General features: G+C 43.5%; 1 protein-coding gene across 1 annotated transcript in view; it reads left to right on the forward strand.

Moving 5' to 3' along the window:
* Positions 1-18,024, forward strand: part of NBEA (neurobeachin) — an 827,350-nt gene that overhangs the window by 807,912 nt on the left and 1,414 nt on the right. Inside the window, exon 45 of the mRNA XM_025215995.1 lies at positions 15,235-15,352. Within this exon, the coding sequence (XP_025071780.1) occupies positions 15,235-15,352 (118 nt within the window). The remainder of the gene's footprint in view (positions 1-15,234; positions 15,353-18,024) is intronic.

Genomic DNA, 18,024 nt, shown 5'->3' on the forward strand with positions numbered 1-18,024 from the left:
CCCTAATGGTATTAAAACTTTTAAAAAATGTCTAACCATAACCGTCATTACATTGATGATGTGTGTGTGAATCATATGGTCATTTTGTAACATATGTCCAGTGTTTTGCCATGATAGCTCAGTTAGAAAAAATGCATTTAGAACAATTATGAGGTTTGCTTTAGTTGTATAAAAGTTGGTTACTTGGACCAAGATTTATTGTTCCACAGTACTGCTTCCAGGCCTAGTAGCTGTTTTATTCTAATACCTCATCCTATATTAACCAATTTTTTATTCTAATAATTTATATGGTGGCAACCTAGTTAGCTGCCACTACTGTTACTTCTCAATGCTTTTACAGAACATAAAATCATAAAGGGTACATCTACATGTGTGGTTTACTGGAGTTGACTAATAGGGGCTGGCTGGGGCACGAGGGTACTAAAGTGTGGGGGCTGCCTGCTGCCTAACCCTGAACTTTACCTTTGTGCCCCAGCCAGCCCCTCTGGTGTCTGACACCGCTACCCAGAGCCCAGCCCTGACCCCCCAGGCCTCCTGCCAGCCTGGGGCTGCTCTGCCCTGACTCAAACTGCTACAGTCTGGGGCACACGTGTAAACACTGCACTCGGGAGCAGTTTTCTCTGGTGCAAACTGCGCTAGAGTTTATCACGTTGCCCTAATGGCATATGTAGATGTACCCAAAGTGTAACAAAACACCCTACCCTCAAAATACAGAGAAGAAAATGGACCAGAGTCACTGAAAAATGAATGTGGGAATTAGAAAAAGACAGTCATCATTATTGAACTTACAGGCTAAATGTACATAGTTGTAGCATATTTATATTTGTATGAAGATTCTTAACCAAAAACCAAAGAAACTTGTAAAAGGAGTGGGGTGAGCAGAGCCTCCTGTTTCAGTATTGGAAAGGCCCCTCTTGAAAGATTTTATTTTTTAATTAAAATTGAAAGAAGAAACATGAGTTGAGAAAATTTGGCAGAGTAATGGAACTCAGAAGCACAAAAAATAATATCTGCATTTTTGAGATCCCCAAAGAGTAGGACAAAAATGGAAGCAATGGTGCCAGAGGCTGTTTTGTTTTGGGTTTGGGGGTTTTGTGGGGGTGGGGTTTGATTTTTAAAAAGTGATGTGGACAGGGAAATTGCAGTGACACACAGAATTCCATGTTTGTCCTGCAAATCCCCTAAGAGCTAGTGAGCCTAATAAGGTTTTAAGATAAAGCAAAACTTTAAATGCACACTCTTTGTAAAGGGGAAAGATTCCAAAAAGAATCACATGAAAAGAAACTGAAGTCAATATATATAAATATAACAAAATTGTTTCAGAATGTGAATAGTCACTGGATTAAAATAATTGTACAGAGAAGTCCAACAATAAAACAATACGGTGTGCAAGATATTATTAAGAGTATTAAGAGTATTTACTCTTAATATGACTATAGGAATTTAAGCAAAAGAGAAAAGATGATCCCCAAATACCCAAATGTATTTTTAAAACCTGGACAATTCAGAAATGGCCATAAAAGCATTTGGATAATAATGTTGCTTGTTTTATTTAAACATTGTTTTTTGTTTATGAAAAATACAAAATGTATACATCATATGGATATATATGAAATGTATCCATATGATGTTTTCATCTTTTGAGCTAAAAGCTATTTTTAGGGACCTACCAAATTTGCAATTCCATGGATTCCATGAAATCCAGGCAATGCTAGCAAAATCCATGGAAAAAAAGACTTATAGAATAGAAAATGCTGGCTTCTCAGACAAAGCCAGCAGTCTTCAGCCTGCTGCAGTAGTCCAGCAGGGCAGGTAAATAGGGGAGGGGCTGCCTGCTTGAAGGGCTTTGGGCAAGATGGCTGCTGCTTCCACCCCTTGCCACTGATTGGCTGCAAGGGCTGCCTCTCATGTGGCCCTGCCCCTTCCCTCCAATTGGCAGTGAGGGGTGGGACTGCATGGCAGATAGCCCTTGCAGCCAATCAATGCCAAGGGGTGGGGCCACATGACAGGTAGTCCCCACAGCCATCAGTAGTGAGGGGCAGGGCCACTGAGGCCTCTTGGCCAATCAGAAGCATGGGGAACCCACTGCACTTCACCTACAAAAAGGCTGCCTGGGCCCATGTTCTGCCCGCATAATAGTGGGGTAGTCCCCATGGATTAGGTAGGTCCCTATTTTTTATCTTTGGAATACATAAATACTTATTTGTTTTCCTGGATATGGGTACACGTATTGCCATATTGATTTTTATTTTTTTACAGTGTGTCATATTTTTACCTGTTAAATCAGAGTCTTTTCAATACTTATTTTGTTACAGATTCTGAAATTGTGTATTCTCAATACAGTATTTCATAAACACTAATAGTCTGGTTTGGTACCATTAGCGTCTTACATTTCAGTCTTCTTAGAATATATTAGATAGTCGTACAAACTGCCATATGTATTTACTATGCTCTGTATCCTCAAGAAGTTTCAGATGAGAAAGTTTATTGCATGTGCATTGCTGCTACTTTTTAAAATATGAATTACTAAAGATTTTTACCTGTCAAAGCTTAAATTCAGAATTTCATATTTTCCTTGCAGCACTTAATGACACAATTAACATTTGACAAAGACAAAACCAAAACCCTTGGGTCTTGATAGGTAAAGCAAAGAATCATTTTTAGCCATCTTGTTTGCATTTGTTTCTAATTCTGAAAGGTAAACACAGAATGCTTAGTGTGAATGTGATGCCATAACTGAGAAACATTATTAATGCTCTTTAGGCAGGACAGCTTGTAAGAAGATCCTTAAGTGCCCTTTCTTGTCAAGAAAAACTTTTGTTTCTTGAATGTATGTCTGTCATCACTAGGATACAAGTTCTTTTCTAAGGTAGGAGATAAAGAACATGGAAGCTGTTCAATTTGAGGTGTATTTTGTCAACAAGCAATAGGTTCCAGTCTGAGTTACAATCTATTTTTGGATTAGGCTGTTTTTGTCAGGGTTATGAATTATCACTGGGTTTTATTTATGGGTCAGCTGGCCATTTTAGTCTTGCTGGACTTTCCGTATTTGTGTGTTTCTTCTCTAAGGCCCCTAGCACATGTTCATTTAGTGGCATGATGAGATCTGCTCCCCAATCCCAACAATTGTGCCTCCTGCCATGCCACAAATGCATGTCAAGACACATGATTTTGGGAATAGGGATCATATCCCAGTCATACCACTAATATTTGCCAGTGCAGGGGGAGCCCACGATCATGATCCCAGGCTCCTCCTGCATCAGCAAGTTGAAAGCCAGTTGCTCAAAAAAACAGTATGGTTCCATAGCTGGGAGTCTTGAACCAGCTCAGGTGCATTCCCTGGGCTGGGACTGACATCAGCTGTTTGTGGGTCCCAGCCCCAGGACAACATTGGTGCCATCTGGCAACTCTGGCAACACACAGGGGGAGCTGCCAGCCAAGTCCTGCCATGCAGCTGACATCAGGCTTCATTGTGGGGGAGACTGCCACATGTTCAATTTAAGGTGTGATAGAGAGCAGCCTCAAAATTATTATACATATTTTGTGGAATAATTTTGTGGCTGTTTTTGCATTTTATGGAGCTAGTGATTGCCTGAACATGTGACAGGGTTACTATTTAAGTTGTAATTAACAAGTTAATCATGTCTTAAGTGTAACTTCTGCCTGGAGCCTAGAAGGCAGTGTTGTCTGTGACTTCCAGTTACACCCTTAAGATAGCAGCCAGTTCAGGCAGATGGGTAATTGTGTGTGGTTTTCTGTTCAGGTCTCTTCTTTTTTTGATTTTTATATATATATATATATATATATTGGTTTGAATTTGGATTACAGCTTTTAGTTCATGCACTGTAATCCAATTACATATCTTTATGAAGAAAACAGCAGAAGAGGTGGCTCCCTCTAAGACAGTCAAAAAGCAAAACAATAGCCATTGGGCTATAGCAAAATAACAAGTCCATCCACAAAAATGGTGAATTCCATCCTAGCTTGGAAATTTGTAAAGTTCCCTGGTCACTCAACCTATGGAGCCTGAAAATAAGATAGAACAGGGCAGATCACATCTGTCAGATCTCATTTCAGACTTTAACAAGCATCTCCACATCGTTCTACACACATTTCTCATTTTCCAGGTTATTTTCACAAATATGAGGGTTAGGAGATCATGTGACTGTTATGGTGCTATGGGGAAGTAGACTCAGTGAGCTCTTCTTCCATGGTTGTCAGCAATATTTGCAGCAGTACCTCTCACCAGAGAGTATACCCAAGCTTAAGAACCAGGAGAACCTAGGTTAGGAGTGGGCAAAATATGGCCCACGGGCTGGATCCGGCCCACGAGGCCATTCTATCTGGCCCATGGGGCCCCTAAAAAATTTAGAAAATTAATATTTACCTGTCTTTGGTTCCTATCAAAAATGACAGGAACCAGGGGCAGTAGGACCCAGGGGAAGCCTGGTGAGTTCCCACAACAGCAGGGGCCCCCTAGCCCCGCCTCCCCATCCGGGAGCCCCAGCAGGGGCTTCTGGCCCAGGACCATGTAGCTGTACTGGTGCCAGAAATTCAAGTAAGCTGGGGGAGAGAAGGGTAGGAGAGGACCCTGGGCAGGGAAGGAGCCCAGGGAAAAGTGGCCCCTCGCCTGCCCCATGGCCAGCCCCCCCTGCTGCAGCCACTTGCAGCCCACACAGGGCTGTCCTGAGTAGGAACAGGCAGCCCCACGCAGGTTGCGAGTGGCTGCAACGCAGGACACTGGCCATGGGGTGGACGAGGGACCACTTTTCCCACACTCAGCACTGGCTTGTAACCTGCCCCCACTGCCAGCCTGGGCCCCATGGCAGCTCCAGGCTCACCTGTCAGGGCTGTGCATGGCAGTAGCAACTGTGGCCCCCCTGCTTCCCGTGCTGAGCAGTGTTTTCTGCTGCTGCCGACCTGGAGCTCACGTGCTGGGCAAACACTGCCCAGCACGGCAAGCGGGGGGGCCGCAGCTGCTGCCGCTGTGCACAGCCCCAATGGGCAAGCCTGGAGCTGGCGCAGGCCCCAGGCTGGCAGTGGGGGAGGGTTGCAAGCTGGTGCTGAGCATGGGGAAAAGCGGCCCCATTACCGCCCTGTGCTGCAGCCGTTTGCAGCCTGCATGGGGCTGCCTGTGCCTGCTCAGGATAGCCCCATGTGGGCTGCAAGTGGCTGCAGCAAGGAGCACTGGCCATGGGGCAGGGGAGGGGTTGCTTTTCCCTGCACTTAGCACCAGCTCGTTCCCTCCAGGGAGCAGGGGATTGGGGCTGCACTCTGCCTCCCACCTGTACCGCAGGGCTGGGGGCACTGGGAGTGAGCGGGTACATGGGGCCCACACTGGTATCCCGGGGCCAGCAGTGGCAGGACCCAGAGCAGGGTGGCAGGAGTACAAGGTCCCAGCTAGCAGGGACTCTATAGAGCTGAGCCAGCTCTCCCCTCTTCCTGCTGGTGCAGCCCAGCCCAGCTCCACAGACCCATGCCAGCCTGCGCCCTGCTCTGGGCCCCACCGGTGCTGGCCCTGAGACATGGGTCCCAAGATGGTGACTAAGGGGCGGGGCACCTGTCAAGGGGCGGGGCTACCCATGTGGTCCTCAACTGGGTAAGCAGCCCTCTGCCAGAAATAATTGCCTGCCTCTGGCCTAGGCCATCAGAGATCCATGGGGATAGGCCAGAACAAGTTTTTGAAGTGCTCAGACTCAACACATACTGAAAGATATACATTAGATAGTCCCAAAACACAGAAATAGAAATGAGCGTTCATTATTAAAATCAGGGAGTCATGGACATCTCTAAATTACATAAAATATTTAAAACATGGTGACTCCCTTGTAAGTGAGACCACTCCAATCATTTTAGGCAATAGAGTATTTACTGAGCACATTCTGTTAGGTATTTGTAGTTTTGATACTGCATCTAATAAGGATTTACTGGGTCCAGGGACTTCTAGGCCTGCCTCTCTAACAGAGGTAGTGAGATCCTGACTAGAATACTTACATTCAGATTAGGAGCAACAGTCTCTAAATTGGTGTACCAAACTAATTTATAAAAGGAAGAAGTCCCTTAAATTATATGAGAAAACTTCTACATGTGCAATAGCAATCCCAGCATGCATACATTCTAACTCTGGAGGTATAAAATAATTTTAACTTAACAGAATGCCAGTGCAAACAGGTGAACCAATACCATTACCTAGAGCAGTGGAGCTAACTTTTTTGGCAGATGTGCCACAATTTAAGCCCCATACCTCCCCAATGCCAGTCTGACCCCTTCCTCTGCCAAGTCCTCAAAAAGGCTGTCCATACCACGTGTTGCACACATACCATGAGTTAGTCACCATGACATAAAGGGACAACTGTGTTCTACTCTTTTATCTCCTATGTCGTTTGACTTTATTGTAATAAATATCGTTTATCAAGGATATGGAAGAAGTTCTGGGAATAAATGTTTTGGGAATATAAAGCAAACTGTCAATACCTGCTGACAACCTTGTGCTTTTTGTGTAAAGTATAATTAAAAATGTAGTTAGGAGTCATGACCCCTAGACATTATTATTAGTAGAATTCAAGTGCTTACAATGAAAAGCCTGGCCAAGGTTCTGTGCAAAGTCCTTTGCAACTGAGGTGAGGGACGATGGGGTTGACCAGTGCAGCAGCCCTGGGTGCCATATTCTGGGAGAAAGTGTAGAGGGACCAAAAATAGCTGCCACCACAGCTGGCCTCTGTCCATGTCCCAGGCCATTGCCCCACCCAGGGCATGAAGTTGCCCTGTTGTACCTCTGGTCCTATGTCATTTTTTTTCATTACATTTAAACCTGTAACAGGTTTATTTTTTCAAAAAAAAAAATTAAAAGCGTTCTTCAAAAATCCCTGTGGTCAAACTAGGAATGAATAATCAAAATGACATGGCCAGAACATCCAGTTGAAATGGGAAACCCGGCTCTGCCAGATTTTAAGGGCTACCCAGAGCAGCATAAATTAGATCTGTATTGGAATTATATGAGATGAGATATCAAATCTTTAATGGAGAGAATACCTCACAAAGATAGATAGATAGATTGGTATTTTCATTATTGGTATTTTTAGGTTTGGTATTTTGGTATATTGGTAAAATATTGGTATTCTTAGGTTTGGTATTTTCTGGTCTTATAGAATTATGTGATAGACACATAAATGCAAAATTCTGGCACAGTGAAAGATCACTTGTTGCTTAAAAGTCTATTTAGCAACTAGCTATATGTGAGACATTTGACCAAACACACAGAATAGCCCTCTGAAATATTTAAAAAAGGAAATAATCACACTTTCATCCTTGGGGTATATAAGGGCATATACTAATGTTGGTGGTGTTAATAATAATACTTTTTTTACTCCTATAGCACTTTCCATCTGAATATTTTAAAGTGTTTTACTAATTTAATTATGCTCCATAGGTAGATATTTTTCCCATGTGACAGACCTGAAAGATTAGTCATGGGGCGCATCTACATGTGCAATTAGTTGTGACTAAATTTACTGAAGGGATTTGGCACTAAATCTAGTGCCAAGTTCCTCCAGCCCTGCCTTGTGCCCCTGTGGCCACTGAAGGGAGCTACAGCCTCTGCACCCAGCTGCCAGCACTTAGCAGCCACATTTAGAAGTCAAAACCTGCTGCCAGCACTTGGTACCCATCTTGGAAATACAGCCTCTCCCCCTGATCCCTGGCCAATCCCTTCCCTGCCCAGGTACCATGTGCCCAGTGTAGGGGCAGCACATAATAGCTCCCTCCTCACCCACCCTGCCTCCCTGTGCCATGGCTGCTTCAGCCCCTGCCCCTGCCAGCAATGACCAGTGCCCCGTGCTCCTGATGGCCATGGTGCTGGCCCTGCTGGCCCCAGAAGCCCATCCCCGCTAGGCCCCAGGACAGCTGCACACCTGCCAGCGGGGGCCAGGGCACCAGGTTCAGGAGGCCCTGGCTGACCCCCTCCTCCTGCACTCTCCACATCAGCCCATGTGCCCTACTGCCAACACACCCCCTACCTCCTGCCCACCCCCAGCATCACTCTCAGGGCAGGCACATGTTCAAAACAAAAAATAAATATTTCCCTCACAACATCCACCCCCATTCCTCTTCCCTCAATACACAGCGCTCCATCCCCGTCCCTCCCCAACATACATAGCCCCTTCCACCACCTTCCCCACCCACCAACAATAACAAAACACACTTCACAAAGTAAAAAATATTTACAACAGTCTCAGTCTGAGTCCCAGAGTGGGGGGTCATAGGGTTGGGGGGCACCTAGGGGGCAGAGTCTGAAGACAGGAGCCCCGCACCCCAGCCTCAGCCAGTTCCCCTGGGGGGCCAGGGGCTGCAGTGACCACAGTGGGTGGCGGGCTTGTCTGCGGGGGACACCAGACAGCCCTCCTTAATGGTGGTTAAGTCCAGGGCCAGCATCCCCTTGTGGTGCTGTGCCAGGCACCTCTGGGTCCTTGGGTGCATGGGTTTGGGGCAAGAGGCGGGGTTGGGGACAGGCAGGTGGCAGGGGCCGGAGGCAGGAGCCAAGCCATGGGCTTCAGTGAGTGGAAGGCATCAAAGGACCTCTACCAGGGCCAGGTGAGGGCCTGCTGCAAGGCAGCAGCTAGGACCCAGGGCCCCTGTAAGGCCATGGACGGGGGCCGGGCACTGAGGGGCATGGACATGACCGCCAGGCCCAGTAGGGTATCCAGGGTCTGGTGGTCAGTGTCTGTGGCCTCCACTACCTGGGCCTGGATGACCACCTGCTGCCAGATTAGCTTGATGTGCTCCCACTCCAGGGCCTCCATCCACGACCACTGTGACCCCACTGTGCCAGGTCCTGTTCCTCCTTCAAGGCAATCTCCCCAGCAGTGTCCTTCACCTGCCAGTCCTCCTCCTGCACCTCTTCCTCCTCTGCCACTGCCACCAGCCACTGGAGCAGGATGGTTATATCCAGTGTGTGCCACTGGCACAGCCAGTGCATACCTTTAGCTCCATCACGGGGTGGCAGTTATCCAGAGCCTGCATCTGCACTGGGGCTGGTAGGCTTTCCTCTGTGTCCAGATGTTGGCCCTGCAGAGGCAAGAGACAGAAGCCGTTTGTGAGAGTTTGCAACATTTCAGAGATAAGATGCTCTGCACCAAGGGCTATGTACTGCCCAGTCTCAGATCAGGGGTCAGCTGTGCAAGGGTACCCAGGGACCATGGTAAATTGGCCAGGCAGGCCTGGGCACAGGCAGAGGCCAGCTAAGCCCCATTCCTAGTTGCTTCCCTGGGGCCGGCTGCCCTTTGGGTGCTGGCCACAGGCAGCCTGCCAACCCCTTCCCGCTTCTGAGGGCAGAACAGGTCAGGCTGCTGGGAGTACCTGATGCCACAGCTCCAGACCCTGCTGCCCCTGACTCCCTCCAGGCCAACCACTTTGCTGCATTGCCAGCCAGTCACAGTGCCTGGGCTTGGAGCATGTGGGGCTCCCAGACAACTGGGGTGAGGGGCTGGCCACACCCCTGCTTTCCCCACTGGGGCCTCTCCAGTAAGGCACCCCAAGCCAGCCCCCCACCACATCACTGCTGTGCATGTAGCGTGCCCCTGCTGTGTGTGCCCCAGGTGGTGCATGATGACCTGTTCGTGCAGGCTGAGGGGTGCCCAAGCCACTAGGCCCTGATCCTAGGGGACAGGACTGGCAGAGGCAGCCAGGGTCCTGTCCAGGGGGGCACCCAGGCCCTGCAGTGCTCCAAGGTCCTTGTTTGTGTGCCCCAGGGCACAAAATGGCCATAGGCTTTTATAGCTTTCAGCTAGGGGCTGCCACAGAGCAACCCAGCCCTGGCACAGGAAAGGGGACCAGCCAGGAGCCCCAGGGCTGGGCTCAGGGCAGCTCCTTAGTAGCTAGACAGACCCAGCACTATAGTCAGTGCCAGGTTGCATCTACATGTATGTTACTGCACTTTAACTAATTGCACCTAAATTTGATACCTGCAAATTTATTCATGATAAGTCAATTTACTGCACCGTATGGGTGTGCACGTGTAGATGTGCACTGATACTGTGCAGTGAATTAGGCTAAGGCCCAGTAAAGCATCTCATGTAGACATACCCATAGAACAGATGGGCTGGAAGTGACCTCCCTCCAGAGGTTATCTAGTCCAGCACTCTGCCAGAGGCAGGAACATCCCTATCCAAACCATATGACTATAATCTCAATTCTACACAAGACTACCCCCAGCCCATACACAACATAGACCTAACATCCTAACCTGCCACAGATTGTACCATACCTACATGTAAACTGCAAGTGTGTGTGTGTGTGTGTGTGTGTGTGCTTCTAAGCAACCAAACTATATTGGAGAATTTCAAACAAGGGCTTGAATTTTTGGCAATCAAGAATATATTGAGAAAGTATAACTTCTTGGCCTTTTTAGAAGACAAACTACATAATGTTGTTAAGCTATGGAGTGCAAACTATAAATATAAAAGCAAAAGAGTGGATAGAATAAGATAATGTACATGACAGTTGTCTGTTCTAACACTAACCAGATGATGTAAATCTGGCTCACAGAATATGTATTTCTCCATCTTCATGTAATGATATACATAATATTGCCTCCAATGTCTCTCTGAAATGCAAAAAAGCCAGGCACTGTTTCATACATATGATATATGAATAAAGAATGATAAAAATATTTTCAAAATCTAAAAGATAGAATCTGAAAGGAATTTAATAAAATGCTAAAGATAAGGTGAAAGACAAAACTTAAAAAAAATTCAAACCAGGATTAAGGAGTAACTTTTTTCCTGGAACTTCATAATAAAAAATCTGTGGACTCAGTGAACAATATAGATGTCACTGAAAAAATATGAATAAACTGTCTTATACTGGATGAAAAGTTGCAGACATCACAGAAAATGGTAAAATTAACAGTATATCTTGCTCAGGAAAACAATACAATGGAAATACTAAAATAATTGGGATATTTTGAGGTACAGACAATAATCTTGTACTTATAGGAAGGACATTTCATTTCTCCCTTTCCTCTGATTTCCCATACTTTCTAGCTTCTTTTCCTTGTCCAGAAAACATCTAACAACTTGATAAAAGTTTTTAAAAAGTCAGTATAAGTGGTTGACTATACACGTATCAAGTTCCAGATGTGTTTAATTAGAAAAAAAAGGGAGAGTCATTTGCTCATGTACAGTCAATATACGCTATGCTGTTGAATGCTGATAATAGACACATTTTATTGTTATCGTGTGAAATATCAATACGCAAAATCTTTTCACTGATTAAAAGAGGGGGAAAATACAGAACTAAATTTTTTTTAAGCAAAAGCTGAATTTCTGAGGCACAATTTTGTGTCAAGGGTTGAGTTTAGCAAATCTTCTAGTTGTGACATAATAAGTTCTGTTTGCAATCATGTCTAAAAAGCATGTTCCAGTTATATCAGCTACTCTCCAGGGGACTGATTTCACCCTTTAGCTTTTTAAACCTATCGAGTATGATTTCTTATCTCTTCCTTGAGTTTTTGAGTACTATATAGTCAGATTTGAGTGCTATACAGAAAAAAAATGTATATTATGTGGTGGTACAGCATATTCAACCGAGTGGTACTGGAATCTCCCAAGTTTATTGTTCTTGGCAATCTCAGCTTCCACATACATAATGTCAAGCATACCCTACCATCTGATCTCAATGAGAGACTAAAGGAGAGCTCAAACTATTAGCTTATCAAAGAAAACATTATGAGGCAACTTGATCATGGTCTATAATTACCTATACCAGGAGAAGATATCTGATACCAGAGGGCTCTTTAATCTATCAGACAAAGGTGCTACAGGATTCTGTAATTAAAAGGTGAAGTCAGCAAAGTTCAACGTGGAAATAAAATGCAGATTTTGAACATGTATGATAATTCACTGTTGAAAGTGCTTACCATGGGATGTGATGCATAAACAGTCCAAAACCAAGCTGGACTGTGATTGAAGGGAAGGAGCAAGGAACTCTGGCATACATCCAGGGAAAACCGGGTCACTGTTCTACCTTTCAGCCAGTCTCTGTTGAGATCAGTCAGGATAGCAAAAATGAAAAGTAATTATGTCCTTAATGGCCACAATGATTCCAATATTAGCACTTGTTCTTATCTCCAAATCACTCCATGCAGATCTTGAAGATTATTGTGATTCACCATTTCTTTCTTTCCAGCTTTCTTCTAAGATACAGTGAATCTTTGAGTCTTTCAGAAGCTAATTTATATTTTGATTGTTATTCTTTCTGAAATACAATGCCATACTTTTGGTGCAGAGCAGGGGTCAGCTGCTGGCACCACCACCATTGCTCTCTGCTACCTGGCCACAATATGGCAAGTGCAAAGCACCTAGCTACTGAAGCCTCCTGCTGATGAATACCACTAAAGCCTCACCTCCAACCCCTGGTTACCATTTCTGGTGTAGGGAAGAAAAGAGGCTTTACAAAATATTTGTGTGTTTGTTTTTATTGCTAATAGAATCCATAACAAGTACAGTATATTATAAAATTGAACTAGGAAACTTTTGACATATGATAACCCATCACTAACACCTGAGACTTTAGCAAGGCTTTTGATATGGTCTCCCACAACATTCTTGCAAGCAAGCTAAGGAAGTATGGGTTGGATGAATGAACTATAAGGTGGATAGAAAACTGGCTGGATTGTCAGGATCAAAGGGTAGTAATCAGTAACTCAAAGTCTAGTTGGCAGCCAATATCAAGTGGACTGCCCCAGGGGTTGGTCCTGAGGCTAGTTTTGTTCAACATCTCTATCAGCAGTCTGGAAGATGGGATGGAGTGCACCCTCAGCCAGTTTGCAGATGACACCATGCTGGGGGAGTAGTAGATACACCAGAGGGTAGGGCTAGGATTCAGAGAGACCTTCATAAATCAGAGGATTGGACCAAAAGAAAGCTCATGCAGTTCAATAAGGGCAAGTTCAAGTCCTATACTTAGGGCGGAACAGTCTGCGTACCGGTACAGGCTGGGGACTAACTGGCTAAGCAGCAGCTCTGCAGAAAAAGACCTGTAGGTTACAGTGGACAATAAACTGAATATGAGCCAACAGTGTGTCTTTGTTGCCCAGAAGGCTAACGGCATACTGGGATGTGTTATTAGGAGTGTAGCCAACAGATCAACAGAAGTGATTCTTCCCCCCTATTCAGCACAGGAGAGGCCACATCTGGAATACTGTGTCCAGTTTTGGGAACCCACTACAGAAAGGATGTAAAATTGGAGAGAGTCCAGCAGAGGGCACCAAAAATAGGTGGCTGGAGAACATAACTTCTGAGGACAGGCTGAGGGAACTGGGCTTATTTAGTCTGGAGAAGAGAAGACTGAGAGGGGATTTAATAGTAGCTTTCAACTACCTGAAGGGTAGTTCCAAAGAGGATGGATCTGGACTGTTCATAGTGGCAGATGACAAAACAAGGAGCAATGGTCTCAAGTTGCAGCAAGGGAAGTTTAAGTTAGATATAAAGATAAACTTTCTAACAAAGAGGGTAGTAAAGCACTGGAACAGATGACCCAGAGAGGTTGTGGAATCTCCATCCTTGGAGGTTTTTAAGACTGAGCTACACAAAGTCTTGGCTGGGGTGATCTAGTTGGGGATGGTCGTGATTTAAGTGGGAGTTGGACTAGATGACCTCCTGAGGTTTCTTCCAACCATAATTTCCTATGATTCTATGAGCGCTAACGTAAGATATATTACTAAACATTTAAGGGAAAGTACCCTCCCCCTGCCACCAGCTTAAAGCAGAGCGCTGGGTATCTGTACAGACAAATAAAAATGGTCAGGGAAATTCCAAGGGGGGCAAGGGGGTCATGTTTCTTTATAAACTGGAACTGGAGGAAGGTATCTTCTAAAGAGGTTGGAGAACATGGTTGAGGCGCCTAATACCTGGTACAGTGGGTGCATCTACATGTGGGCTTAACTGCGGAATAGTCTAATTAGCTCCACAATATAGCATCACAGTCTACACATGCACTGGTATTATGGCAGAATAATTTACTGTGCTGAAACGCATGTGTGGATGCTGTCTCTAGGCGTAAATTGCACCCTGTCAGCCTAGCCAGCCCTGGACCTGCTCCACCCCGGCTCAGATTGTTGCTGTCCCAGGTGCACATGTAGATGCTCTGCCTGGGAGCAGTTTCCTCTGGCTCCAATGGCTCCAGAGTTCATTGCATCACATTAATTGCACATGTAGCTACACCAAGTGAGGGGCAAATTCCCTTTTCCTACCCCCCTCACCTTTGTATGAGACAAAGATGGCAGAGTCCAAGCAATAGACTAGAGACCAGCGATGGAAGGGTTAGGAGTTGACAGCTATCTTATAACAGATGAAAATGATTAAGGAAGAAATGATGGCCCTCACTGTACAAAATATTTCCAGATATTTCCCAGATGAATTTAGTTAATAAAACTGAAGCCTAATTAAACCACATCCTTTGCATCTTGTCTGTCTTCTACTGTGCAAATATGAAATAGGCAAGTTAGGAATTAGTGATTGCATCAGGTCTTGTAACAGTAAGTCAAACCTTAAGCTCAGATCATGACTACTTATAAAATCAGTGCTATTTTCCAGCTATTTTACTTTAAAATATTTTTGTATTTTGGTTAAATTACACAGGAATAGAAAGTCACCATAGTATGCTAATGATTTGCAATATTAAAATACAATTAACCTTAGAAAACTGAATGCAACAATGATATTTTGTTATTTCCTTGTGTTGGTAGATGAAGAGCAAAGTATTTCTAACTTGTAGCCTAGGAAGCTGACTTAGAGATTTCAGTATCCATTTATGTTATTCTTTGCCTTTATACAACTCAGTGGCAAAATTTAAATTCAGGATACCCATCTTAACTTGCAACTCTGTCTTGTACATTTGGTAGAGCTTACTTATCTGTAGTCTATTCACTCTGCATTGCTTGACTGTGGGATTTTTTTTTTTTTTGTCTACATAAAATAGTGTGATATGACACAGCAGAAGCAGATTTATCCAATATCACGTTGCCATATTTGCAAACACTTCTCAAACTGTAATCACAATTTATTTTATTTTTTAACTAGCTTTTCTATTTAACTGCTAACTTCATGTTTTTGCATGCCATCAAGTTCAACAGGATAATCTTACCCTCGCTTATTTGATACGTAACACTTGCTGTGTTCTTATGCAGTAGTGTCAAAGCAAACATCTAATAAATGTCTACTTCCTTTTTTATTTTAGGTTCTTGCCTACACCGAAGGTCTTCATGGAAAATGGATGTTCAGCGAAATTCGAGCTGTTTTTTCAAGACGTTACCTTCTTCAGAACACTGCTTTGGAGGTGTTTATGGCAAACAGAAGTATGTATCTTTGTTTGTTTGTTCTGTGTAAGCTAGTTTCTGGTCAGTTTTATTGATGGTATCCATTCATCCTCAAACTAAAACTCTATACTTCATTTTGAAAAGTTCTGCTGCTTTTCCTTTTCTTCTCATTTTTTCTTTATTCACTATATCTAAAATAGAAATTGTTGAGGCCAGCAAATTGGACTTTACTTTATCACTGTGATTATGATGAACATTGATGGACAATCAAATTGATAAATGTGGCAACCACTTTTCAGGAATGTTTGTTCAGAATACTAAGCAAATTTCCTTTTGTTTTGTTTTTGTCCCTTTTGCTTTCATGTTCTGTAAGTGTCAAGCTCCCTCAGATGTGAATTGTAAGACTGAATAGTTGGATATATGGTGAATATGCAGTTGCTTAAATTAACTAAAAGGAAACCTTAAAAAATTGTAATTCTAAAATAAATCTTGAAAATTGTGCTGTTAATTAATTTTTGTAAGTTGTTTGTCATTTTGTGCTCTTTATACCAAGCAATACCATCAGAAACGTCATATATAAGACACATGGTCAGAGCACATGATACATAATGTAACTTAACTAATGAAAAACACTACAAATTGATTTGATTTTTTTCAGTGAACTGTTAGCAAAAGCTTCTCTGAGATAGAATTTATTTATTGAAAAAGCCTTATATAATTTTGAACAATGAATTCAGTCTTACAATTTGTTTTTTTGAGAGAACTTACACTATTAAAGAATTTTGTAGTTTTGTCCCTAAATAATTCATAACCAGTAAAAATGATATCTATTTAATAGTATGAAATAATTGTTTTTGAATTATTAAATTTTTGGGCCTGGTTTGTTTAATCCATTTTAGTTGGTTAATTAGTCCACACTTTTATTGAATAGGTAATGGTTTAATATTTCAGAATGCGTCTGGAAGTAAATCCTTTCTCCTACCACTCCTGTAACATTTAAACATCCATAGGACCAGTGCAGTTAAAGCACACTCATTTCACAGAAGGAGCACATAAGGGAGCTGATATCATACTGGACTGCCTTTGGTTCCCCAGCCCAAATGATCAGGTACCAATTTAGAACCATGTCAAATGGAAGGAAGTCTTTAGCACAAGTCCACAAAGGGGCTCAGTCTCATGTCTCTGGAGCCATAATTAGATGCCTTTATTCACTCTGCTAACAAGTCCCTCCCTCCTGTGACATGGCACGTATTGATTTTCCTAGTCCCAAACTGACAAGAACATAGAGTCCAGTCACATAGGAAAAGACTAAAGTCACGTAACCAGTTCTGTTATCTTTTGAAAAACTGAACCCAGTTCAAGCATTGCCTTAAACCATGTATAGTAGTAAAACCCAAATGTATATTAACACTTATTCCATACTATGGCCATTGTGTTCCTAGCTGTGCTCATCTTTAGGATAAAATACCTTCAAATGGTATTTTATTTAACAATACCTGACATTGTTGCAAATCAGAAATCATTTTCCCACCAGCTGGCTCTTTAGAGCACGTTCACCAAAATATTCATAAATCCAGTGGCCTTACCACAAAAATACAATATAACCACCTGGACATTCTGTAGAGGTGGGTGTCAAAACACTGTTACCTACCGGTCTTCTCCACAGAAGCAAATAGCTGATAAAATGTGTCAACAATCTAGTCACCATGTGAGATCAGTAAAGTAAGTAGTGACCTGCAACTCAAGAAGGAAGAAATGTAGCCAGTCTCTGGTCTGCTGGTCTACTGAGTTTTAAATGCATCAGTCATCAGATTAATATCTTAAAACTGATTGCAGAATTTAACAGCTTAATCAGAGAGTTCAGCATGTGATGCACCATCTTCCTTTTAGGAAAAAAATTATATCTAGGCTTGGCAGAATTCAATGTTTATTTTTTATTTTTTTAAATAATTTTCATTTGGTGTTGCTTGGTATAAAATAATAATTTTGAACAAAGAATTCAGTCTTACAATTTGTTTTTTTGATAGAACTTACACTATTAAAGAATTTTGCAGTTTAATAATTCATAACCAGTAAAAATGATATAATATTTATTTTTTTTAAATAATTTGGACAGCTAAAATCAATGTTTGTTTTTAAGCATTTCTTTCATTTTTTTTTTCAATTTAAATTTTCAGAATTGCATTGAATTAGAGGGGTGGGAGCAGACAATTTAGTAATCACTAGGGGTGCTAATTACTAGGGATGCATGATAGAGATTTCTGGGGCCGATACTGATATCTGATTTTTAAGGAGGCATATTGGCTGATATCAGTCCGATTTTTGATAGCAGCCTGGCAGCTTGGAGAGCTCAGTGCAGCTGGTAAGTCTGGTGTGGTGGAAGGGGAGTGGGGAGGGAAGGTGTGTGTGGGGAGGAGCAAATCAAGGCCCCCAAGGTGAGGGAGTAATAGGGCAGGGGCTGGAGCAAGCGCTGGAGAAGGGGGGAGGAGGATGGCTCCCGCCACTACATGCTACTTATCCAGGAGCTGCTGGTCCGGCACTCGCTCTGGCAATTCCCACTGCTTCTCCCGCCGCTCATCCAGGCAGGCATGGGGCGGGGTGGTGCCCCTGGATCTGTGCAAGGTGGGGTGGGTTCAGGCCAGGGCTGCACAGGATTCTTCACCACCCGCCCCTCCCCCACGCAGATCTGGGGGCACAACCCCCGCCCCATA

This window comes from Alligator sinensis, unplaced genomic scaffold (assembly GCF_000455745.1).
Source record: "Alligator sinensis unplaced genomic scaffold, ASM45574v1 scaffold1014_1, whole genome shotgun sequence".
NCBI lineage: Eukaryota > Metazoa > Chordata > Crocodylia > Alligatoridae > Alligator > Alligator sinensis.